The sequence below is a fragment of the Botryllus schlosseri genome, chromosome 13 (genome assembly GCF_051294905.1).
Source record: "Botryllus schlosseri isolate E-star chromosome 13, Bs_hap1, whole genome shotgun sequence".
Lineage (NCBI taxonomy): Eukaryota > Metazoa > Chordata > Ascidiacea > Stolidobranchia > Styelidae > Botryllus > Botryllus schlosseri.
This window is the reverse complement of record NC_137248.1, coordinates 11,600,545-11,626,785: the sequence shown is the minus strand read 5'-3', so window position 1 is coordinate 11,626,785 and position 26,241 is coordinate 11,600,545. Positions and strand designations below refer to the sequence as shown.

Genomic DNA, 26,241 nt, shown 5'->3' with positions numbered 1-26,241 from the left:
CTTCTACTTTTCTTGACTACTTTGACCACCTATGCTTGCGAGTGACACCTCTTCTCACCACCGCGGAGAGAGGGGATGAGGATTTGGTATTCTAACCGGACAGGAATCTGGCAAGATTATCTGAAACATAACTGGATCCGGATTGTTCACCGTTTTGCCCAATTTCCTGATATGCATTTTAGGACAGAATGTAAAATTTTTAGGGCGTGAAAGTGAATGTTTGTTAAATTCGATGTTTAAGTGAACTTGAACTCGGGTATAGCCTACATAGTTGTTGCATTGCACCAGAATCTCGAAGAATCCTTTAGCAAACTAAAATGCAATGTCTAGGTATAATTAGAAAAATATTAACAACAGGGACATATAGACCTGCCTTGAGCAGAATTTTTTATCAGGATTTTAACATTAAAAATGGAAACAAGCTGAGGATTATTCAAGATTCCATTTTATCGATCAAGTTCGGTTCTGGATGCCCCAAAACATCATCCGAACGGAGTCCGACTAATTATTATCGTTCGCCGGTAATATCGAGTCGATATCACATTTTGAAAGAAATGTCGTTATCGGCCATTACAGGTAAAAATATTGGAAATTTGCGTGACGTCACATCATGTGATGAAATTTTTTTGTTGTCCATATGTTATGCGTGCAAATCGCCCGCAGGCTCAAACTACTTGTTTTTTCGTACGTATTTACACGATTACGGCATAATCAGAAAACGTTTGAAAAAAGATGCACAATTTTTTTAAAAGGCATTGGTTTAAAACAATGTTTAAAACATGTTTTGAACAAAGTGTTTTCAAACACCGTTTGTTTTAAATGAAAACCCTAGGTTTATATTCGTACATCAACCGCAATGCTTTGTTGGGTATATTGAAGATAGATAGGACTACATTATAGTCTAATCGCAAAATCCGGCTTGTTTCAGTGTTACTGTTCAGGCTGCTGTCATGAACTCCGTGTCCTTGAGATGGCGATATGGCGCAGTGGTATAATCCGCGGCTGCAACACCAATGGGTCGCGGGTTCGAGTCCGACCGAGGTCGACTTCAGAATTCCTATACCTCGTCACCTCATCCACGTAAGCGGAGTCTTACAAAAAGCCTAGAAGTGGGCCGTGCTATAAGTCGGCAGTTACGGAATAAAAATGAAGAGTATCGGCCTGGTGTAAATGACCATAATAGTCGACAAACACCATGAATACCACCAAACAAACAAACTACATGTCCTTGATTCAGTTGGTGTATAGCGTATATAAAAATGTTTTTTGGAGGTCCGTGAAAGGACAACGTTGAAATACATCATAAGTCAAAATACTACAAACCCAGTTACCACTTGGCAATGATGACATGCCCGTGACCGTGACTACCTCGTTTAGTCATTAGTACACTTTTAGACAGCATATATAGCATAGCCTGAATCGAGATTAGGCCACAAAGTGCGTTTGAAATCGTGGGGCACTAACCCCAACCGCCCGCAAAACTTGAAGGGATCCGCGATAAAATAAGTTTAAGGACCCCTGGCCTATAGGATGCTCATCAAAGCACTATGTTTTTAAACCATGGGTATCAAACTGAATTTTTGTCGCGGCCCAGATTCACGCCTTCTAGTATGGTCGCCAGGGGCGGGACCGGGATAATCATGTGTAAATGCTACTTCCAAATCCATACCTTTGTTATTCAGTGGAAAGCTTCATTCTCCAGATATTAGGGATCGCATATGGGTTCTCTCGCTTCCAGGAACAATAGGATTGGCAATTATATATAGGCCTACAATGATTCGACGATTGAATACAGTTATAAGCCACTGAAAGAGTGAATCAAACAGGCGGGTCACGACGACAAGTCGGCCTATTTCAAATGCGCTCCATTTAGTTCGCTAGTGGTGCGGCCTTGGGCCTAAGTCTGGGTCTGAGGGACACCATAGTGTTCCCTATTTCTATAGGGATTGAACGTTAAACTGGTATTCTTGTCGGTAATTATTATTTAATCAGCATTCTGGTTTCCAAGGATACGATTCTGGAGCACGACATAAAAAACTTTAAATACCACCGCACAGAAGAAACTCATCACTTCAATGAAATGGGAAGAATGAAGTAGGCTGCGTTTGCAAGATCCAGCATTAATACATGCAAATTTTCAGTTACTCGGGAATGCTTCGCGGGCCGGATGAAATCATCTGGTTGGCCGCATGTCTGACATTCCTGCAATAGCCTATTCATATAACTCTTATTGTAACTAACTACGTAAATAATTTGATATCCCAATTTCATACAACAATTTCATATCACAATTTCATTTCCGATAAATCGACAAAAATATATATGTCAATCTGCGCTTTCTTGAAGCAGGCAGGATTATTCCGCAATCCGCATATTCGTTCGAGCATCATTAACTCATTAGTAGGGCGTTTTTTTTTGACATGTCAAAATTTGTCAAAAATTTGTCAAAATTGTAGCGTTAGGTAAAAATTTGTCAAATTTTTTCATAAAGTCAAAAAAATTTTGACGTCTGCATTTTGTTTGTATCGTAGATTTTGCACTATTGGTGAACTTATAATGTGATATTTTACCGCTTTTAGCCTATTTTATAGGCCTACCGTTGTAAACGGCTAATCGTCTGCTCATTGTGAATCATAAACGGTCGAATAAAACAAATAATAGGTAGGCATGGTGTTATGGTCAACGTACCGCAATATCCTAACTGAAGAAAGTTTTCTTGTGCGTTGCATCATTCTCATATTAAGAAGCGCATGATGAAAAATTGTGATGTAGACAACATTGTCAGAATGAAGCAACACGGTGTGTCACCAGCACCAGCAGTGTACGCACAAGTTGAGTGTTGTCAGCCAGCAACTGCTGCTGTTGAACGTTCTTGGCAAGCTTCTTAGTAAGGACGTGCAGTCCGTGCACTTTCTACCCAAGAATGTAGGAAAGTATCTCTCGTTGTACTACAAAATATTTTTAATTATTTCTACCATAATACATATTGTAACCACTGGAATTCTTCATAGGGCCAGATTTCGTTAAAATATTGTTTTTTTTTCACGTAAAAAGTTGCCTGTTTCTAAGCCAAAAACGTTTTTCCAGGCCAAACTACTTCGTTAGGACAGTCATCAGTTCCAACCAGAAATGAAGATAAGTGGTACAATTTTAACATTATGTGGGAAAACACCTAATTTGCATATCTTAGGTCAAAATTTGGTCAAAATTAAGTTTTTTTAGGTAAAAAAGTCAAAATTTTGATTTTTTTAGGTCAAAATTTACTTTTTTTTTGGTAAAAAAAAAACCGCCCTACTCATTAGGTTGATTTATTGACAATAAATTCAGACTTCACCAGTTGATTTGATGTCGTACAATAGAATGTCTCTGGTATGCCCAAATGAATGCAGTCGAGGTATATTCCAAGGATTCAGGAGTATTGTTGATCCCTCAATCGCTTGATACCATACTTTACTGTCGTAGCGGTCGTGGTTTCAGGAACCCAGGCTCCACCAGCTATCTTCCTATCCAAGGACTTGCAGTACCATATACCCACAGCCACTCTTTTCAGGTCATCCTTTCCGCTGGGGCCGGTGTATTTCTTGTGCTAGGATACCTCCATGCGCTTGATGAGTTTACGAAGCGATGCACCGTATCTGGTTCCATACTTTCCGACGATTCCGACCTTTTTGGTACGCTTCGCCATTATATCCCTGCGATACAGCTATACCCTACGGTACTGCACAAAAAAAAGAGTATCCGGTAGATCTGGGTCACGAACAACCTTCACATCACGCAATGATGGTGATGTGAAAGTCGTGCTCCGATACGGTTACACGGTCCTGAAATATAAATTTTACTTATACATTTTGTTCAGTTCAATATACAAATATTTTCATCAATTTGAAACACCAGAAGATTGTGATATAACAAAAAAGATGTAGGACGGAGTCGAAAAACCTGGAAAATTTGTCATTAACGCAAGGGAAAGACTTGAATATATAAGCCTGCGTAGGCCCTTCAGGAACATCCCTATTTTGAGGAGATGGACATTCGAACTACCAAATACCAAATACCAACTACAATCAAGGCACTTACGATGGTTTCTGATCAAACAAGATAACGATTCGTGGTGACAATCTCCTTACCTTGCCTATGTCTGACAAAGGTGGTTCAGTTGGATTCATTTTTTCTTAAAGCGTGTATCTCGGAACGTGCCATGAATCAGACGCAGCATCATTGCGATCCAAACTTCTCTGTCAGTGAGGAACTTTGATGCCAAGACGGCCAACATGACAGCACGAATATATGTTTTCGGATTACTTATATGCATTTCGATAATCGCATGTGCAGGAGAAAGCGATGGCATATTGCAATCAAGGTAAGTGCGGTCGAGATCTTACGAAACAGAAGTTTCGTTGGAGTATATAGCCTATATGCATGAATTCGCGCCGAAAAGACATTGCGAACGTCGGTGCGAACGCTATCGGACAACCCAAGTCCATCTGCGGAAAGTAGTTTGTTGCCAAATTAGATAACATCGTGGAGCCAATAGCGGTCGACAGAGGATTGATTCTTCGTTGCATTTTGTAACCTGACATATGCGAGATGTGGTTGTCAGCTATCAGCAATTGTGTAATTGTCGGCATTTGGTGAAACGGTAGTATCACCGAGACAGTTTAGACGTGTTATATTATACTGTTCGTATAATCCCGTGTTATCGTATTCATGTAATTTAAGAAGAATGTCGGAAATTGAATATTTAACACCCTGTAGCGTCACTTTCGGAATTGGCGAATCTTGATCTGTAAAATAATAAGAAAATACGGAACATTAACTTGCGTCGATTGCGTTTTCTGTTTCCGAAGTCTTATGTGGTGAACCGTGTTGAGAGGGTACAAGGCACGGTTTCCGCATAATTAATCTCCCTTCTAAAGCTAAAACTTTTGTCGTGTTGGTATGCTGATCCAATAACACAACACTCACCAACCACAACGTACAACGCGACGTTCGTATTATCCCTCTCGTCGAAATTATTTCCTAGTCGTTCCTTACATTCATTCGTAATCGGAGCATTCTACTTACAAGGTCATCACATCTGAATATTTCTCAGTAAATTCCGTTTTGTGGCTTCGTTGACCAGCCATCATGTTAGCTGTGTAGTAGGCCTATAGGCCTGTGCAGGACCGTGTACGACGTACGTGTAACTTGATAGGAATTATGTTTATGTATATGTATATGATATTAACCGATGCTGGTATCAAAGTAAGGCATACCTACTCTTAAATCTTTTCGGGAATTTATTTTTTGCTTACTGCGTCCTGCATGTTTATGAGATTGTGCGGGGCGCACTACACTACATTATATACCTCTAGCGGTTCTTACTCCCCAACGTAAAGTGACTGTATGGTGCAATTGAATCTTTTTAAAGACAACTTGAAATGGTAAAATGGAGGAGTCCTACTATTTGATTTGAGCTTTAGCAACCGCATCACAATGAATTCCAACTGTAATTGATATAGCCTATGTATAAATGCTAACTGACCATCACGAGAACAAATGAAATTCGAATAGTTGTTTGAACATAATGTTCTCCTTCAAAGAAATCTGGTATTTATCTTTCATATTCAAATCATGCAAGAAGCGGCATGTTTGAACCTTTGCATCATTTTATTTCGATGTAGTTGATCAAATATAATAGTTCCAGATGTTTGTTGGATTTACAAGCGAATAGTTGAACGAAGCGATGAGAGATTCGGCTTTTCTGGCACGTTCACCATTCGGGATTCCGTGGTGCTTGCGAAAAACGACGAAATAAGCTAATCCTCTCGTTATCTCTGCGATACATCAATAACAACAAGTCGGTTCCGGTTTCTACATAGCACTTGCCTCGACCACAATCCCGTATAATTGCCATCAATCAATGCGCGGAGTACATCAAATCACAAATATCCACATGTATATAGTCCGTCGTGGCAGTGGGTATTCACCCGAAGATATACCCGTTTTTTAATTACAACAGTTCTTTTCGTCAAATCAGGTGGAAATGGTTACCGATACTTTTAAAGGGATCAAAAGCTTGAGTTGCATTCCAATAAACTGTTGAAATCATGTAATGTGTTACTCTGAGCGAAAAAATTGTGGTTCTACCCGTGTACCATCCTTGATAGACGGGTTTGAAACTGTGAATAAACATTCATGGTACTCGAAACCAGAACCTGCCTCAGACTTATACCGCGGTATAAACCGAGTACAACATTTTAATCCAAATTATGCATGCACGAAGTAACGTAGGAAGACATGCGCGTAGGCTCAGGACTTATGATCGCGATATATATTTCTGAGTTAAGTTCTGTTTTCCTGTACCACCATTTTCGGTCCATTGAGCGTGAATACACAACACAGTCTTTTCGCTAATAGTGAGGATGAACGTGTGGATGGACGCGCTTTGCAGATGTAATGCAGATGCGGTAATAACAATACATCAAGTAGAATGATGATCCGCATTATATTGAACAATTTAGTTTCAGTGCATGTCATGCTATATACTGCCACCGGAGCCTACGATACTTGAGGCTGGCACGCGAGATGGTTTTTCATGGCTTCATGATTCCTTGCTTGAAACGATAAATATGACAAAATTAAAAATGGCTGGCACGCCAGTTGGTAATACTTTACAATTTTTTTTTATCTTTAGGCACGCTGCATTCCAAAGGTTGCCGTTCCCTGTAATAGTACCACTAAGCCACTATATTTCATGTACTTTGTCCAGAGTACTCAAAATTACTTGCGTCATAAATCCATTTCTCAATGTATCGACTTCAATTTTGTTTTATGATAGATATATAATATAGACTGCGAGGTACCTAGATTTTCAAAATGAAATACTGTTAGCGAAGCACAATTCGCATGTCGTGTAGGATATAAGTATATAGGCTACGTGACCTACAAATCGACTCTTGGCTATAGCCATCGGTTACTCCAGGGGTAGGCGGGTTAATTTCTGGATCTGATGACGTATTTTTATTGGCAATGTTTTTCGATCCAAGAAACACATTTTACCCTGCATTGTATCATTATTGACATCAAAATTTCTATACGAATCCATTCGTTACAAAACCAAATGACCTTTGATATATGTGTCAACGTATTACATAAACAGAGACTAGATCAGGTGATAGTCCTAAGTATTTATCCTCGTGTAACAGGAAAGATACGAAAAATAAAGTTCCCAGTATGACCAATGACCGTAAGCGAAATATCGTATCGCTATTCAATGCCAGTCTCTATGATTCAGAGTATAGGAACTATCTCGCGATAGTGTGGGTAAATCTATTGATAGTGTTAACATGATATCTGAATGTTGATATGCACATGATGAATAATGTACAATGTACTTGTACATGCAGCAGTGGTGATGATATATGTGATATAAAGGTGATTTTGCAATGTGATGCGTTGGCAAATTGCGATATTTCTGATATTACTCAATCATAAGCATATCGTCTATTTATTCACCTGCATCTCATCAGATGCACAAATGGTTTTTATTGATGAAATCTAGGTAACCTTTTCTTCATTTATCGCCTTTTCAACATTGCACCTGTTGATAACAAGAATCGGTAACGCATACCTATGAAGTTCGCATATATTCCTTTCACCATATCCGGACAACCCCAAGTTGAGCATTTGATACTCATAGTGTTTTATCGGGGATTATGCTTTGTACTACTAATCCGGGTGTGGCATTTACAAAATACTGTTTTACCACGTTATTATCTTACAAGAATTGATCCTTATGTCATATTTATCAAATATCAAATTGCATGCCTAGTACGCAGGCTTACGGAAATAACGAAATAAATTCTTTTATCACACTGGACGTATTCAAGAAACGCTAAAATTTACATGAACTGGTGAAATATTGCAAGTTTAAAATCAATCAAAATATAAGTTCACCTGATAATCTTTTTTTCGAAACGGTCGTAGAAATGTTACATCAGCGTTATTGTCACTCACCAAAACTCAAGCAATGTCAGCTGCGATATAGATAGGTCATTGTTGGATTCGATGTTCTCAAAGAAATATGTGTGTGTAGACGGGCGAAAAAGTGGTGAGGTCACGCAATCAGACGGTATTGGTGTTGACATTCACAGTTCACTTCAAACGCAAATGCTACTGACCGTAGACTGCGGTAAAAGATAAGAATACAGTAACATAGAAATCTAAACAAAACGGCTATCTTCGTGCAAGAAATATGACACTTACTAAAACTAACAAGATAACGAATGCGATATATCCCTTGTAAAATGAAATCCATTTAACAAAACGCGAAAGGTATAGGCTATGTATCACCTGCCATTGTTGTAGAGAATCTGCAATAGTGTCATTGACGCATTCAGTTCTTTATCGCGCAGCTTTTTTGGCAGATACAGACGGCTGGTGCGCCGTTATCTTTCTAATGCCAAAGCTCGGACGAGTATGGTGTCGACTCCGGGAAAAACTTGGCTTTGCCGACGCGGGAAAGCAATAGCAGTGTGCGGCTCCGACAAAACCTATCAGCGACGTCCAGGTTTGATTCAGCGCCGAATTAGTCTTGCGAAACCTCGTCGGAACGCAGTAACTTTTGATATTGGAAACCCTGTCGGTAAGTTGTAGTTGTCACGATGGACATGTAAGACTAGTGAGTTTTTTCCGTGCTCCGGGATTTAAACAGTTCCATGGAAAGTGGCATTTCATATCATATCCCTACGAAATAAGAGTATATCGTAGTGGCCACGGCTAGCTAGCTCGTAATTGTGTGATGTCATCCAGGCTTATTTATTGTCTTATACAATGTACAATGTACATTTGTATTGAGCGTAAACATGATGCTCGATTATACATTTCGTAATTTGTATATCATTGTACAATCCACATACATCCTTTCACCATGTGCACATGGACATTGCGCATACACAGTATATATTGCATGAAATTACCGATTTGCAATTGTAGTACGATAAACAAGCCTATACGAATGACATCGAATTTCCATTTTTTTAATTGGGTAGTCAACCAACAACTATCCAATGCATATAATGTTTTCGTTAGAATGCAGAAATTCAACTTGCAAGCACGGGAATTGCATTTCCGGAAGTTGCGTTTGCATAAAAGGCTGGTACGGGAAGCGTTGCTCAATCGGTAAGTGTACTGGTTTATGATGACTTTGAGCCGCTCACGTGACCTACACACCTATATCTAAAACTTGTAGTATCGCTTGTAATAATTGCAAAGATTCTCTGACAAGTAAATGTATATGTATTCGGAAAATATTACTATATTACACCTTTTCACTTCAGGTCAATTCATCTATACAGTATTAAGAAAATGTTGATGCAGAAGATTCTGTTTTTAATGAAAAAACGAGTAAGCCACAGAAATTTTGTAGGCCCACTATACTTATACAGGGGTTGGACATACCGAACCACAGTAATCAATTACACATGATGCGAATAATGGGAAATGCTTTGAAACTATATAGCTGAACGGCCCGGATTCACCCGTCCTGTAATCTCACCGAATCTGTCAAATATAGGTACCTTCAGGCCTGAGACACCCGAAGTTTTGCTGATGATGATGATTTATAAAACGACGAAATCCTACATGGCCTAGTGCAAGTCAAATATTAACGCTGACATTTAAAACAAATGGTGTTTTAAAACACTTTGTTTAAAACATGTTTTAAACAGTGTTTTAAACGAAGGCTATGAAAAAAATGTGGTTTTTTAAGTTGTAAAATTATGCCATAATTGTGTAAATACTTTCCAAAAACATGTTGTATGACCCTACGGACAATTACCACCCGATATAGTCGTGGCCGACGTATATCGCTATGGGATGGTTGGAACCCTCAAAATAGCCGGTTAAACAGCTATAGTAGAGATATTTCGCCAAAGGAGCTATTACCCTAGGCCAGGGGTCACTAACACGCGGCCCGTGGGCCGCATGCGGCCCGCGAGGTCATATTGTGCGGCCCGCGACTTAATTTGAGATTTCGGAATAATGCTAAGAACACCAATTTGAAATGATGAAATTGACTACCGTTCAACATATTGTTGTTTTTGTTGTTTCCAAATAAGCTATTCTCCGTTGCCCAACATCACTATCCATCACTATAGCTAAAATGGCTGTGGCGATGGCAACAGCATTCCATCGAGGGAGAATCAGCTGATATATATGAGCTATTGTCTTGACGTGCAATGGCCCAAACACTGACAAGACCAAGACGCTTAGAAAACGGCTTAGGGCAGTGGTTCTTAAGCTAGGGGCGCGTCCCCCTTGTGGGAGCGTGAAAGCCTCTGACGGAGCCACGGAGCTGCACCCAGCTGAATTTTTTTCGCGCTTGGCGCGATTTACCTTATTTTCGTGGTTGTTGCTCTGTGTATAGTCCGGAATTCATATTATAGAACTCTCATCAACAGTCATACCCTTCCGTGCCGTCAAACTATTCGTTGGGATTGCTAGCATTCTGGTTGCATTTTGTAATATGAGTATAAGTGGGGCGCGAAATTGTTCATTATCACAAATGGGGGCTGTCTAAAAAAGTTTGAGAACCACTGGCTTAGGGCTTCTTAACAATTTCAAGCTTTATGTGGAGATGGTCTTCCAGCAAGTAACGTATCTTGCTGACCCCAATATCGATTCCTTAGTTGCTGAAAAGCGTTTCCAGGTATTCTGCATAGCTCAGAGTTCAAAATAAAATAAAATTGATGATAATGATTTTTTGTTATATTTGTATTCCTTCAATAAAATATTACTTCTTTAGAGTCACTATGCTGTTGCTAGGTAGCACATAGTTGTGCTGCAATAGAGTTTCAGAACGTGGTTGCCTATTTATATCGATATCGAGTTCATGCGGCCCGCGGCCGCTCCGAAATTTGAAAAGTGGCCCGCGACCCGTTTTGAGTTGGCGACCCCTGCCCTAGGCCTATATTTTCAAATGTCAATCCGCTATGACGTCACAATCGAATCTTCGTGACGTCATGGCTTCAAAAAAATAAAAATAAATAAAAAGCATGTTTTAAACATGTTTGTTTTAAATTGATTTTTGTTTTAAATGCAACCTTAGTTAATCGACAGTTGAGTACCATTATTTTTCTTCGCTACCGACACTTTTTCCCAATGCCTTGTCGCGATAAGAGGCGCACTTCATGACAAACATATTCCCGTGTTTCCCTTCGGGGTCATAGATATATTCAAAATCGAAACAAGTGCATTTCCATGTTTTTCTGTAAACACTCCCGCTCTTACGCACATGCACATATAATTTGTACTTTTAGTACAGCAATGAAAATGTTCCGACATGAAAATACTGCATTCAGTTAAAAAGCGATGAGTGATTTTATACCATTTCCTTCCATGTCATTATAAATTAATCTAATGAATGACATTTCAACTAATTGTTAGCAATCATTCTCGCCACTCGATGATGTGACCTTGGTTTGGTATACGCATATCTATACGTATAGGCCTATACATAGTAAATATATAAAAACATACATTTCTGCTTGTATAACCTTTCCATAATAATTCTTTGCGATTCAATCTCTTTCCACAACATGGTACCTGACGCATGTTCAGCAACAGATCTCTTGAATATATCTTGAAAAATCTTAGAGGCTTTGTAAATTACGACAAATTTTCAAGAGTGTGATTGTCAGTTACGGCCGATGTATGAACTAGATAGCGTTACATATGGTTGGTTATATGTCTGTAGAAGGTCATCCTCAATACCATCATTATAGGATCATTATCCTTGTGGATTCGTCGTGAGCTTACATGTAAAGTGGACCAAAAGAAGTGATAACCTTCGTGAAAAATGCACTGATTAATGTCATATGCATCCCATGTTCCACTTCAATACAGTACGTCTCAATTGTGTACTTGAACTTACAACTCGTTCGGCATCGGTTTGGACTTCAAATTCTCACTTGGTACACCCATCAGTCGCGCACACAGATACTAGAGAGTGAAGTATTTTAGGTTGATTAGGATTCGTGGATTAAATGGTCCGCCATCCATTATTATTTGTTTCATGCATGTGTGTAATTAAGTGTCAAAATACTACCGAGTCCTTGGGAATCAACGCTTGTCCGTGCGTCGTCAATCGTCATCCATTATAAATAACGTAACCCTAGAGGCAAATGAGTGGTGCCGGTATTCGCGTTCGTTACTACAAATCTTCCAAGACGAATCGCTTATCGCGCCTCTAATATCTGGAAGCACTGTTTAAGCCAGAAAACGTATTGGAAACCTGCATTTTCTAAATATAACATATTCAATAGTTGTGGATCCTATCTATATACACGACCTAAATCAGTGGTTCCCATCAGGGGACCTTTTCCGTCTCTTGGACCCCATTCCCGATTTGAGCCAAAATTCCTCCTTAACATAAAGCAGACCGCTGACTAAAAATGTCATTTTTACTGCGCAAGCAACTGCTGACTATTGACGAACTATTCAGAAGGCGGACCGCATTACAATTTGGTAAGGTACCATGGCCGCTTCCTTCTCTAATATTCAACGCCATGCGTGTACTGTTTTCTAGACAGTAAATAAATCAAAAGAAAATGGGTCATAATTTTCCTCTGTGACAACATTGCGCTGAATTTGGCATGCTCTTTCCACGAATGGGTAGCTATTGCAGAAAAATAAATCATCAAGTTCTGTTGAGATGACTCTGAGTTAAATCGCTGAAATTGGCATGTATTTTTACGACTGGGCAGATGTTGACTTGAAAAAAATGGTTAGCACTTTAACTAGAGGCCTTGTGTTGAGTTCGGCATGACTTTTTACCGCTTAGTAGCAATTTGATCGATAGGCTGCCGAGGGCCCAACGAAATGGTCTGGCGAGTCGCAATTTAAGCACAACTGCGCTATATTCTAAAAACTCAGGGGTGATTTGTACGAAAAACAAAAATTTCATGTATATCATTTAAACGCACTTCTAGCTAGAAATCAGCCAAATGGGACACACATAAAGTGGAACATTTGGTGATTCCTGTTGTAGGCTGTCTTCCTTTGCAATCCTAAGTTCAGATTGCCCTTACCGAGGCATACAAATTACAAATTTTCCCCTGGCTGGGAACCACATACTTTAATGCAGAGGTCTCAAACACGCGGCCCGCGAGAGCATTTTGTGCGGCCCGCGACGGCATTTTGGAATTTCAAGTAATCAACAATATATGTAAGTGCCATATATCTTTTTAGATATAAAAACTTAGAGTTCACGAAAAAACTACTATAAAATCACTGAAATCCCAACAAACATCACTATCACATCACTTTTAAAAGCTATGCGGTAGAAGATCAGCTATTACGTCACATTTCTGGTTCATGATGATAAAATATGACCCGTTGATGATTCGCGACTGTAAATGGTGATATGGTTTGGTGCGACCTTCTCGTATAATTACTTGATTTCGGATTGACTGGGTGATTAAATAAAAATGACTCGAGTTGAGTCGGGTCAAACACTGAAATCGGAGAAGGACTTGCGACTCGGAATAGTGACTTGGTAATCCTACGGATGCAACAATCTATGCAACTTTCATGGGGAATAGTAATATATCAAAAGGTCGTAGCTTGCGTTGCGTAGGGTATATAGATATTTAATTAGGTCAGTATGGCAACCATGGGTAACACCGTGACGTATATAGTTGGTTAAACGCTGCATGTTGTTTTTTCTCTTCATCCATGTTATTATCGGGGGCGAGTAAGGTGGTAGTACGCTCTACAGCTGTAACACCAACGAATTCTTCGCCGATTGGATATTTCTATTGCAGGGGTTCTTAACCAGGGTCCGCAGACCTCATCGGGGTACGAAATACGACATCAGGGAGTAAGAGATGCATTGTAGAATTGATAGGCCCATATGCTGTGGGCCAATTTATTAAATTGGAAAATAGTATTTGCGCTGCACGCGATTTTGTGAATTGGCTTTCTGATTTATATAGGTACCATCAGAAATTGTATTGAGAAAGGACAGGGGCTACGAGAAATCTTAGTGGAAGCACAAGGTTAAGAAGCAATGCTATTACTATGGCTCAATAATGAGTGTATTTAAGTTGTTATTGATATATCGAAGGCAAAATCTTATGCTTATTTAATTTGTGTTTGGCAATGACAATAACAGTAGCCTATAATTATCACGACGATATCAAAACCATAGGATTAAGCTATACCGCTCAAATGCTCTGATATCAGATCAATCTTCAGTAGATTTTAAAATAGTCTACATAAAGTTGTTGCTCGTCATAGGTCCACTAGTTGCAATATTATAACCAGACAGTTTTACGATGTCATGAATGCATGAATGCATCCTCTCACATGATGTCTATAACTCGTTAATTAAAAAAAATTCTGCCCGGCACAAAAACAATTTTATTCAAATACTTGAAAATGTGATTTTTTTGTGTCAAAAAGCGTTAATAGTACACTAGTAAATTACATTTCCACGATGTTTGTGGAATGACTGTCTGCAAGGTCCCGTCAAATAAGGCCATTAAATATCCCTATCATTGATGCTGCGGCCCGCGGCGTCATCAAAACTAGGAAACTGGCCCGCGAGCACATCTGAGTTTGAGACCTCTGCTTTAATGGTTCGAAGCGATTTCCAATCGACGATTCGTTGTCTCCATCTCCACTCACAACGAAGCCTGTCCAGTGTCCAGTTAAGAGCTAGATGTATCGCTTGTTTGCTATTGCAAAACTACAGATGACACTTCGAAAATTCGTTTCAGCACCCATGTTCTGCTCATTCTATCGTATAGTGCGGCGGTGATTCATAATAGGTATTAAAATCTATGTAGCGAAGCTGCGAAACCTCCCGAGTATGCGAACGTGATAAACTTTACCATCATGCATTATGACGTTTCGCTATTTCTAAGGCACAAACTGTTTGGCGTCAGTCGGGAATTACTGTCATTCGAACGGATTAGCCCGAACAGTCATATCTTACAGACGTCAACGAATGCGCCAGGCGAACCCATTCGTGCGAACACAAGTGCTCGAACAGACGCGGGGGCTATAAATGTTATTGCCGGCGCGGGTACAAACTGCATCGCGACAGGAAGCATTGTGTCGCGCGCAGGAGGAAGTCCACAACTGTCGGACCGGCTGCCCTTCTCGCTCGTACACCTCTCATAACTTCCAGGCGGCGAGGGGTACCTACTACAAGTAGACTGAGCCTCAGGTAATTATGCACTGCCGTTATTGACTGCAATCTAACGGCAGATGCACGGAACTAATCTGAACAAGTGTAATAATGAACAGAGGGTATTGTGTACTTGCACTTGAGTAGAAATTTACGTCGTTATACTTTTATTTCTACTCAAGTAGGCCTACCCGCCTACCAATGATGACTATTTCCACCACCTCTTATAATAAGACATAGATAGCTTTCGTTCACCAAATATTTTACTTGGCGTGATCAAGATTGTAACTATAACGTGTTCGATTTTAATCATTCATTGCGTGATGGGCAGTGGGCACTAAATAAGTATCAGTTATATCTCTACAGACGAATAGATAATATTCCACCTGTAGGCTGCAGTCTATATTGCATGAGGCTATATTACTGTAAATAATCACATTCGCGGTATCGGTGTCATGCACTTGAGATTAGATAGTTGGATTTTTGGAACATGATTAGAAATATTCATCGCGGGTACATCGTCCTCGAGCTTCTGTATAGTGAAACGCTCTATACAAATGTGATTTGATCACGGTCAACCTCGGATGGCTCATTTGTTATATCTCGCTAATTCATTTTTGGCAATACGCATGACTGTACCTTTTGAACGATGAGTGCTAATCAGGAAACGTAAAACAAATTCCCCATGAAGCGTGACCTGAGTAATATGAACAGAGTCTTAGACATTTTCCAAGTTTTAAAGTCGGTATATATGGTCGATCCGAGGATTATATAAATTATAGCAACAAAAAGGATTACTTTATTTTTCCAACAACAGCAACCGTTCAGCTCAGTAACTATAACTAACTTTGACATCATCACCCGACTCATACAATTTTCCACAACGCATTTCAAAATTTTTATAATCCTTTGTTGATGTTGCTAATTTTCCGAAGACAAGTGCATTTAATATGCGCGTGTTTTCATAACAGCGGCTCTCAGCTTCTGATCTGAGTCTATATGCTTGCGAAAAAAAACTTGAATTGTTGAAACTTCGTGCCGATGCCATGACGCATAGGGAGGGAAGCAGTTGATTGTGGATAAAAAGAACGAATTGTATTCACGATGTCGCGATACACATTTTAAAATTATATTGCCTTGTCCATCCCGGAAGTAACTAGCAATATTATCGTTCTCTGCCGCAATACGATTTCCACCTCAATATGACTAAATATTGAAATATCTATTTCCATCTTGGCATTCAATATCGACTCACAATCCGACCACCATGTAATCCGTATGTAGTTTCACGCTTATCTAAAAGATACGCGTTTTGAGTCATCGGTGTATAGAATTGCATGTCGATGATATCACCTTCACCGCAATGATTTTACGGCGTTTCAATCATAAATATTGCCTAATATCCCGAATATTAGCACGTCGGCTTCACAAGTCATACTGTATTGTTGCTGATTGGGAAATATAAAGTCCACACGGAATAACAGATGAGCGATTATAATATTTTACAATCCAAATCTCCGTCTAGCGCGAAACCGGTAGTGATCGACCATTAGTTCTAAATGTCATTGGAAATGCAGAATCATTCAATTTCCCATAAGAAAATCCAAGCCGAGAAACCGTATGTGTGCAGATATCACCCAAATCTTCAAATCAAAATTTACAGTCATGTCTGGTTCAAGATTCTTCAGATATATATGAATAAAATTCTACTTAAACCATGGGAAAGATCGCTTTGCCTTTACTATCACATTAACATGACCACGTCACTAATATTACACATCAGAATGGATCCCCGATGTCACACCATAGTTAATAACATTCGCTTCCTCAGAATGTTCAAGTGACCCTCCCGAATTTTCATACTCGTCTGATGGACTACAGAATTTTCCTATATTCGTTCTCACCTTCCACGAAAGCGTGTATATTTTTCTTATCAACTTTTAATCTAAGAATGGCTTGGGGTTTGAATTGTAACGATGGTTACGATCTAACATCGTGAAAGCTTTGATAATCCTTAAGCCACGTGTCTGTTTCGCAGTACGTTACGGGTACGTCAACGGAAGTGGTTAACTCTTAGGCAGGGAGATTCAATCTGAGGAACTATGTGTTTTGAGAATTTGCAGACGCGCACCATTCTCGTTCACATTCGCAAGTTCATTGAAGTCGTCACGCTTAAATCGGATTTTGCTCGAACAATCAAAAATTGTTTTGTTAGGCTTACATTGGCCATTTCTCGCTGTGTTGTTCACGGGTGTGCAGTGTGCACTGTGCACTGTGCAGCTGTGCAAGGTGCAATGCATGTACATTGTACGGTCTCTATTCAGATCCTGATTCGGATCTCTCAAAAGGAACGTCAACGCCCATATTGGAATGTATGTTTGCGATCGCACTATTGAGGAAAATAACCGAAAACACGCTGACTCAAATCCGCGGATATAAGGCTTAGCAGGAGTTTTTAGCACTCTATATGCGATATTTGTCACCGGTCACAGGCATAAAGGCCCTGAAAGACGGGAGTTTTTCATGTTATGTATTTCTCCATGTTCTTGGTTATTTATTTTCCAAGTATTAGGCATGCGGTTTGTTTGTTTGTTTTGAGGTATTCATGGTGTTTGTCGACTACTACGGTCATTTACACCAGGCCAATTTTCTTAATTTTTATTCTGTATAGTTGCCGACTTGTAGCACGGCCAATTCTAGGCTTTTTATAAGACACCGCTTACACGGATGATATGGCGAGGAGGAACCTAGATATGCGGTAATCATGTGGTAGGCATGCGGTAATCGTAACATGAACGCTGGTTTCATTTCGCACACGCTCCCGACTCAAGCATCGATTCGTGAGTATACGACCGCATATTATTCCGTCTGAGGACGGGTCATTGTCTCCTGAACTCGCATTTATACCGTATCAAATGCTCGGAGACCCCCAATTGTGGAACATGCGGCACTCCAGAAACAGTATCGCATTTTCTATTATGTTGTTCTCGATTTGATTTTCAAGTCGATTTCTAGTTGGATCGTGCAACTATTACGGCATCGTATTTTCACTTGAAAATGTTCTCACGTCTCCCCAACTGGTAACCCCGGTGGTGGAATTTGTTTTGTCGTGTGCGAAATATCTGTAAAATCTTGTGTACGCTAATCATCACGTACGTGGTGCAAAAGACCTGATCGGTCATAAGCGCCACTATTCAAAAATTAATATTAATTCCGCACACGCTGTAGCTAAGCGTCACCAGATGGGAAAAGAGGCACTCTCTTGCTCAAATTCTTAAGAGTTTAGTAGCATTACCGGTGCAGCTGACGATATGCCATTTTTGAACTGTGCTATGCCGAGCTAAATCCGGCCGGAAGATATGCAAATCTATCACATCTGGCATTCAGAACTATTGCGAACGCAGGTATGGCTGGCGGCCTGGCGCCGTCTCTAATCCAAGCGCATGACTTTGTAGTATATTTTAGTCTCACGAGGCGCAATGACTAATGAATGTAAATTGTAATTTTATATTTCAGTAATGCAACTTCACCCTACACAAATTTCTATCAAAGAATGCAAAGACTCTACTACAAGAGGAGAAGTAAGTAGGAATGAGCCAAAAGGCACTTGTTACTTCGACAAAAGATGATTCCTGACATCGCTGCGGATCTAATAGAAATAGAGGCTCGGTAAACTTTATATAAAACTGCATTTTTCTATCTGACCGCGGACGACGAAAAATATTGGTATTTGGAATGTTCGTTTAAAGATTTTTGCTGTGATGATGATTGGTATTTTGCGATCACGTCATGCAATTTTGGCAAGCCATGCGCACTTCAAATTGAATTCATTGTAAATTTAAGGTGCATAACACACTGCCTGCGTTGAACCAACTAAATGTCCGCAATCCCGTTGACGGAAACACTTAACTTACGCGCTTACTCTTCAAAAACCGATAAAAGCCTCCCTTGTGCTGTTATTGCCTCTTAAAGGATTACTTGATAGATAACGTTGTCTACTTGAACTATCAGCCACAAACTACCACCACAAATCCAGGGATTTTAAGAGGGTATGATAATATGTAAAATATATAATCCAGGTCATGTCATCCTTGATTTCTATGACTGGTATATTGTGAATGGTGTTCTGTGAGCTTTCCGAAATTCCTTGTCAGTGTGCAGCTGGCGTTGAGTTGTCAAAGTTCTTTCTCATTGTAGGGAGATAAGATAACTAGGATTCATCGTCCTGTAATTGCTATGTGTTGGCCTACGTGGTTGCGTACATGACTAATGAGTAGCCTATATTTAATTTTGTAATTATTCCCCGAATGTATGTTCTTATGGTTCAAATACATGTTAGGTTTGCTTTTTTACTGTGATGGTAAGCGCGAAAAAGTGTTGCGCTAGCCCCTATTTCACTGAATTAAATGACAGCAATACGTTTTAAATACCGCCGCATGAGCTGAATGTGACTTTCTCATCAAAGCCGGCGATCATGGTCTTCGGAATGACATCGTTGGTGAACAGAACAATTGCTATTTGATTATAGCAGAAGTATCGATGCAAATTTGATCACTTTCAAACAGCAATTAAGTTTGTCTTCAAACCGCAAGATGGTGTATCCTGACGGTATTGTTATTATTATAGATGGTAAAAAATTACATGGCACTTATTTCCGCGAACGGTCTGGTGCACCATGTGCAAGGTTTGTCGTGATCAAACGTCGAATAGTGGCGGTATAGGCCTGTATGCGCCGACTTTGAAAAGGAATGTTATATCACATAATAAAAAAAAATGTTTTGGAAGATAACAAGACAAACTTGGTCCCATGACGTCGTTAATTTATGCGGAAACCGTGTATATATCGCCTAACACATTACATGGAGCCAATGTGCATAGCATTTCTATTAATTCGAATTTAAATGCTGCAATGATTCAAATTATTCATTGTGGCCCATGCATATGGCACAGTTAATTGTTCGTTGGTGTCACATTATCCAAAATCATAATATTTCTTTTCTTTTTATACTATATTTTCAACACTAGATACTCCCAGGCAAATGTCGCCTATCTTATCTTACCCAATCCGCGTAGCGGCATTATTGTATCTTGAATTTGGTACTTTCTCGTGCGTGCTCAATTGCTCGTGCACAATTACGGTCGCATTGAAAACAAATCTCGTTTTTAAACACGTTTTAACAATGTTTTGAACAAAAGCCTCTGTTTTTAATGGAATCAAAGTCAGAAACATTCAGTGTTGTTTTTACAAAACAGTGCGTAACCACATATTGTAATTTTGGATGTCATTTTTCCTAAGTGGTCGTGGATAAGAAAATAATAATTAAAAAAATATTAAAAACATATTCTAAACAAGAGCCCTGTTTTAAACAGTGTTGTATTTTCATTCTAAACTTGACCCTAAACTTACGTAATTCGTCAATCCGCTCATTCTCTAGCGGATAGAATAGTGCTTTATCGATGAAGCTTTTACTAATTTCGACCCGAATAGATATAATTACTTATGTGCTGATTTTATGTGAATATTTCGCTGACAGAGGCCAATGCCTGCAAGACCGGTTGCAGATACAAATGTACTCACAGTAACGGCGTTGAAAAGTGTACCTGTCCCGAAGGTTTCTCGTTGGCATCGGACCAACGATCGTGTATTGGTGAGTAAATTTAGCACAATGTCTATAGGCCTATCCATAGCGATAGATTTTCCCTTGTAAGAGAGGCGCGATTAACTTTTTAACCATGTCTTATTTATGTCTGTCAGACGTGAACGAGTGTTTGGATATTGGAAATGGGAAATGCCCAAGTAGCAACCAAGAATGCGTGAACACGTATGGAAGTTACACCTGCAAATGCAGGATCGGATATGTTATGATACGGACTCTTTATGGCAAGCAATGTCGAGGTATGTGACCTTCTGTATGACATCACAATAACCAAATTGTACTTGTGAACGTTAATCCTGGCAGACCTGAAAAGGTTATTCTTTTTTCCGCGTTCGCTTTGTCCGTCATATCCGGGCTGTGGTGGAAGTCAATTTGACAACTCAACAACTCATTCTCGTGTCGATACTCGATATACATCGGCTCTTAATTAGATTTGATACTCATGATTTATTGTTCATTTTAATATTCATTTAGATTTAAGTTTTGCCCTGCATCATTGTATTCTTCGAACGAATGTTTAACCCGCGAGATAATATCGCCTTGAGATGGATCAGCTCCTAAAAACAAACCAGGCCGCAGTATTTTATATGTGACCGCGTAAACGAGAGTTATTATTATCCTGTGATCTATGTTTCTGGTCATTAGCGGATTATGCACCGTCTGAATGCTTAAACCTGTCGCACAGTTTGTATATAATGGTAAAGATACGAGGAATTTGTCGATGTACATTGTACATTAGGGCTGTTAAAAAAAAAACTTTTTTCCTGAATCTTGCTCGTTACGTGATTAAATCGTTAGGTTGCCTTAAAAAACGGCGCACACCAAATTTTAATTCATTCCAACCAATAATCGCGGATTTCGTACAGTTTGAAAATTTTGAATTTACCCAAAGATGCAAAAAAGTTTTTGTCAGATTTTTCTGTTAACCCCATGAAATCGTTGCACTGTCTTCAAAGACGATGCAAAACAAATTTGACTCGATTCCAACTAGTAGAAGCGGAGCTATTTGAGTTTTTCTTCGATAATTAGGGCACTATCCTAGATCGGTGGATAATCCAAGAATTATCATCGAAAAACTCAAATAACTCAGCTTCTGCTGGTTGGAATTGAGTCAAAGTTGTTTTGCATCGTCTTTGAAGACAGTGCAACAATTTCATGGGGTTGACAGAAAAATTTGACAAAAATTTTTTTTGCATCTTTGGGTAAATTCAAAATTTTCAAACTGTACGAAATCAGCGATTATTGGTTGGAATGAATTAAAATTTGGTGTGCGTCGTTTTTTAAGGCAACCTAACGATTTAATCACGTAACCATCAAGATTGAGGAAAAAAAGCTATTTTTGAACAGCCCTATTGTACATGCATGCCGGACTTCTCACTCGATCTCTCACAAGACCGTGTTTGACTTTCGTCTGAGGTCAAATTCTTGGCGGACCGACACAAAGCAACATTATTGTAATTGCGAAATTTTCGAATTGCTCACAATTGTTCTGCATGACCAAAATGACATCACTCAAAGGAAACTCATTTTCCTTGTCAATTCAGGGCATGGCTCACCGAATGTCCACAAATTGCGTTGTCGATTACGGGCAGAAGCGGCGGACTATTGCTAGACGTATTGTAAGATACAGAAACTTTTCAGCTATCCAAAATTAGATTCCCGAGAAATATAACTACACGTTTATTTCAAATTAGACTGGAATTAGAATAACAGAATTTACAATTCACAAAAAATTGAATGAAAGTACGAATTGGAAAAAAGTTAATTCTCATTAGTATGATAATGGCAAATCTCTGTACACAAAGCTTGGCTCGTTTCACACTATGCGCTATGGGCTATACCGTTATATTGTTGAATTTTGAGGGAAAAGCAGAAATCAGATGGGAATTAAAATTAAAGCATCGAAACATTTCACAAATTAGATTAGAATGAGGTTACCAGTTTTCCGCCCCAATTAGACGATTTGGTCTAATTAGTCTATTTGGTCGAATTGTAATATAATTGGAAAACTGAAATTATCAATAGTTGTCCGAGTCCAAGATGTTAGTCAAAATAAGGTGTCTCTATACATTGCCTTTACAGACGCTAACGAATGCTTGAACGGAGACAACAAATGCGGGCCGACTGCGAAATGCATCAACAGTGTCGGTTCATATGTGTGCGAATGCGAGAATGGTCTACTGAAAGCCACGAACAATCGCGACTGCGTTCCAGTTGGAGATGAAAATTTTGTTGCCGGAGTTGTGAACCCGCCCGTGATCGACTTTGATGATATTCAGTAGAATCTCACGTTAGCTATAGATCACAACAGAATACTGGCTAACAGCTACGAATCTATTGTTTCTTAGTTTGATTTCAGATATACATATCATATTTGTGATATTTTCGCTGTAAAATTGCTTGATACTCGCCCGTATTTTTCTATTATTATATTGCGCGTCACGAAAATTGCAACGTCTCGGGCAAGCATTCATCGAATGACAACAAAGATATGAGTCAAAAGAGATTCTAGGCTGGCAGTACTCTTTGTGCCCGGGTCTTTCGACTTTGAAAGATAATATCATTTCCAATTTATAATTTTTCACAATTCCCCGTGGCAATAAGCCTGAATGTCCGCTATCTTTTTTCGAGTTACAAAATTATGCGCTCCCTGCCACTATTAGCTATTTTATCAGCGAGAATTATAGTTATAATAGAATATAAGTTATTTCGAAAATTACCTCGCGGGCCACTCAAAACGTTCTCGTGGGCCACGGGTTGGCCGGCCCTGTTTTATGTAGTACAACTGTATTTTTTTCAAGTATTCATACTGGTACCCGAATACTTGACTCAACTCGATTTTTCCCAGTCATACGCAAGTCTGCTGCATGCTCATGCTCAGCTGTTACGCGTTCATGGTGGAGAACACTGCTCGACTATTTAACCAATTTCTTCATCATGATATTACGGTGCAACCAATAAGCAATTCCAGTAAATGCGTCTCTCAAGGCCTATACGACACTTCTGTTTTTTTTTTTAAAGTTCAATGACGATACTGTTATGACTCAGTGGTCAGTGTGTAGGCTACCACAGAGCAGTTTTTCGAAAGACAAAGATGATAAAAACGGCCATATTATTGTAACGTCACAAAGGGTCAGAGGTGCTCAATAGCCGTTTTCCGAGTTATCGGGATGACATCCGCGTAATGTGCTCATGACCGAAACAGCACTTCGTAAGGACCCCCAGAACGGTGGTCTTGGTCTCCCATAGGGTGATAAACCAAACCAGACCCCCCCAACACGCTATACGTTAATTGCTACCGCTACTTGTCAGCGAGATTTGTTGTACCGCAGTGAGTCAGCTTATATCGCCAAACCGCGCCTGGCGCGAAAATTTTCCATAATTCATGATTAAATCGGTCAATTGCATATATAATGCGATCGATTTTTTATCCTCTCTCTGCTCGCGTAATCAGATTTACCGGTAGAGCTGAGTGTGGTGTCTTGGAAATTGTAGTGCCCGTAAATAATAATTAAACATGTCCGGGCGGGCCCGTTGGCATAATGACTTCGTTACATTATGACATTTCGTGACCTCTATGTCTACTATGTCAAAAGGTATTGAAATCGCCCAAACATAGGCTAGGCTACTAAACTAAAAGACGCACACGATTTAAAATTGGTATTTCTTCACCGGCATATAATAATTTTTCTCTGCGGGATGGCATTTGCCTTGTGGGGTTCAGATTGCCAGTATAGGAACATTCGGCGCCAGCCATTTAGACGCCAATGGACAATGAGGCATATATGTTGGCATTTGTGTATCGAAGTTTTCGGTCAGCATATAAGGGCAGTCCTTTTCGGCCAAGTTTTTCTCGCTGCCGATCGTTTCCAAGTTTCCAAGAAAAAGTTGCATAAATTTTCAAAAAAAAAAAATTCTATAATATATGTTAATTCACGAAATAATTTTGGTCCCCCTTCGAGCTCGCCCCATATCCAGTTGAGGGGTTTGGGGCGGGACAGTTACGGTCCTGGGTCTGGCTGTGCTTGACAGATGAACTATTCAAAGTTTTCAAAACCAATGTTTTCTGCAGACTCTGATGATAAGCGATATAAAATCTTTTAACGTGAGATATATCGAAACGCTCGTGCCGCGAAATGCGACAAACGGAAGTCAACAGTGGACAGCAATGGGAAATATTATAAGTAAACTATTAGCTTCCATGCTCTGTATATTTGATGATTAAATATCTTTGATCAAGTCAATTAGGGTGAAATAAGAATAGGTTATGGTCAAAAAATGCCTCACCTTCATTGGCCAATCCATAGTGATCACGCTATATATGCATTTATTATTGGAGAGTCGATTGAGGATCGAATAGTCAAATTTTATGCTACATGAGTTTGAAACCTGAAAATGAAAAGGTTTGCCATGCCGTTTGTCAAGGACCGATTTCAAATCTGGGTAAGAAACTGACTGTCTAGCACCAGCGTGGGGAATCTTCGTAAAGATTCACATTCCATATTATCATCTCGCGTTATCTCACCGCTGAACACTTAACATTCTACCTACAGAGGAGTCGCTGTTATCATACTCCCGCGTGTGTTCTCTGACGCCGTGATCAAATATCAGGTAATGGACTCGGACATGTCCTAGAAGAGTCATATTCAGTCCCGCCTAGACACTAAATTAGGCCTATCGCTATCACCGAAGTGCGGCCTGTTCTACAGCCTTATTTAGACACTTCATGCCAGCCTGGGTTCTTCTGATACTCTTAAATCCTTAATCCAATCGAAGTTACAATATGACATCCTCTGTTTGGAGGCTGCCAGTAAAACTGCACTCGAGCCACTGCAAAAACTACAACATAACGTACTCCGTATCACAGCTAGGGCTCAAAGGGGCCAGGTTGTCCAAGTCCATCCAACAAGTCGCTGCTGAAGAGATTTGGTGTCCTAAACATAGAAGATATGCGAGAACTAGAAATCGCCAAGTCTATGTATCAGTTCCACTGCGGTCATTGACCCGAATATTTCAATGACTTCTTTACCTCGGAATCAAAAGCGCACAAGTACAACACACGCGCGTCCACGTCGTTCAAATATCATATGATCGACCGAAAAGATCATCGCTCTATCAAATATATGCCAGTATGTGGAACGTGTGAGTGATTGTGATCAACGTAATTATTAGATGTGTGCTCCCGACGCTCCGGTCACGCGATCGACAGAACGGGCTCGAGGGCGAGAGGACTGGTTGTGCGGTTTTTACTGAAACGTTTGAAATACATTGAACTATATTACAAGCTATCGCGGCCCAATGGCGAATATGAAGTTAACTGATATTGTGAGGAATTACGTAGATTATCCAACGTCTGGGGATTTTGCAAAGTGGGTCGAGAAACTAGAAGTGGTTGCTGAGCTTCAAGAA

The 26,241-nt window shown here is 39.7% G+C and overlaps 1 protein-coding gene across 2 annotated transcripts; it reads left to right on the top strand.

Annotated features, from left to right (window-relative positions):
* The first annotated feature begins 4,181 nt into the window (after positions 1 to 4,181).
* LOC145454068 (uncharacterized) lies at positions 4,182 to 23,280 on the top strand. 2 transcript variants are annotated; one of them, XM_080332062.1, is made up of 8 exons: positions 4,182 to 4,360; positions 8,397 to 8,626; positions 9,073 to 9,162; positions 14,983 to 15,214; positions 18,692 to 18,756; positions 20,710 to 20,823; positions 20,931 to 21,071; positions 22,915 to 23,280. In XM_080332062.1, the coding sequence occupies exons 1-8, from the start codon at positions 4,272 to 4,274 to the stop codon at positions 23,112 to 23,114; spliced, it is 1,161 nt and encodes a 386-aa protein (XP_080188188.1). In that variant the 5' UTR covers positions 4,182 to 4,271; the 3' UTR covers positions 23,115 to 23,280. The 2 variants fall into 2 exon arrangements, with proteins under 2 accessions (XP_080188188.1, XP_080188189.1); XM_080332063.1 differs by having other exon boundaries at positions 4,185 to 4,360; positions 8,409 to 8,626.
* The last annotated feature ends 2,961 nt before the right edge of the window (positions 23,281 to 26,241 follow it).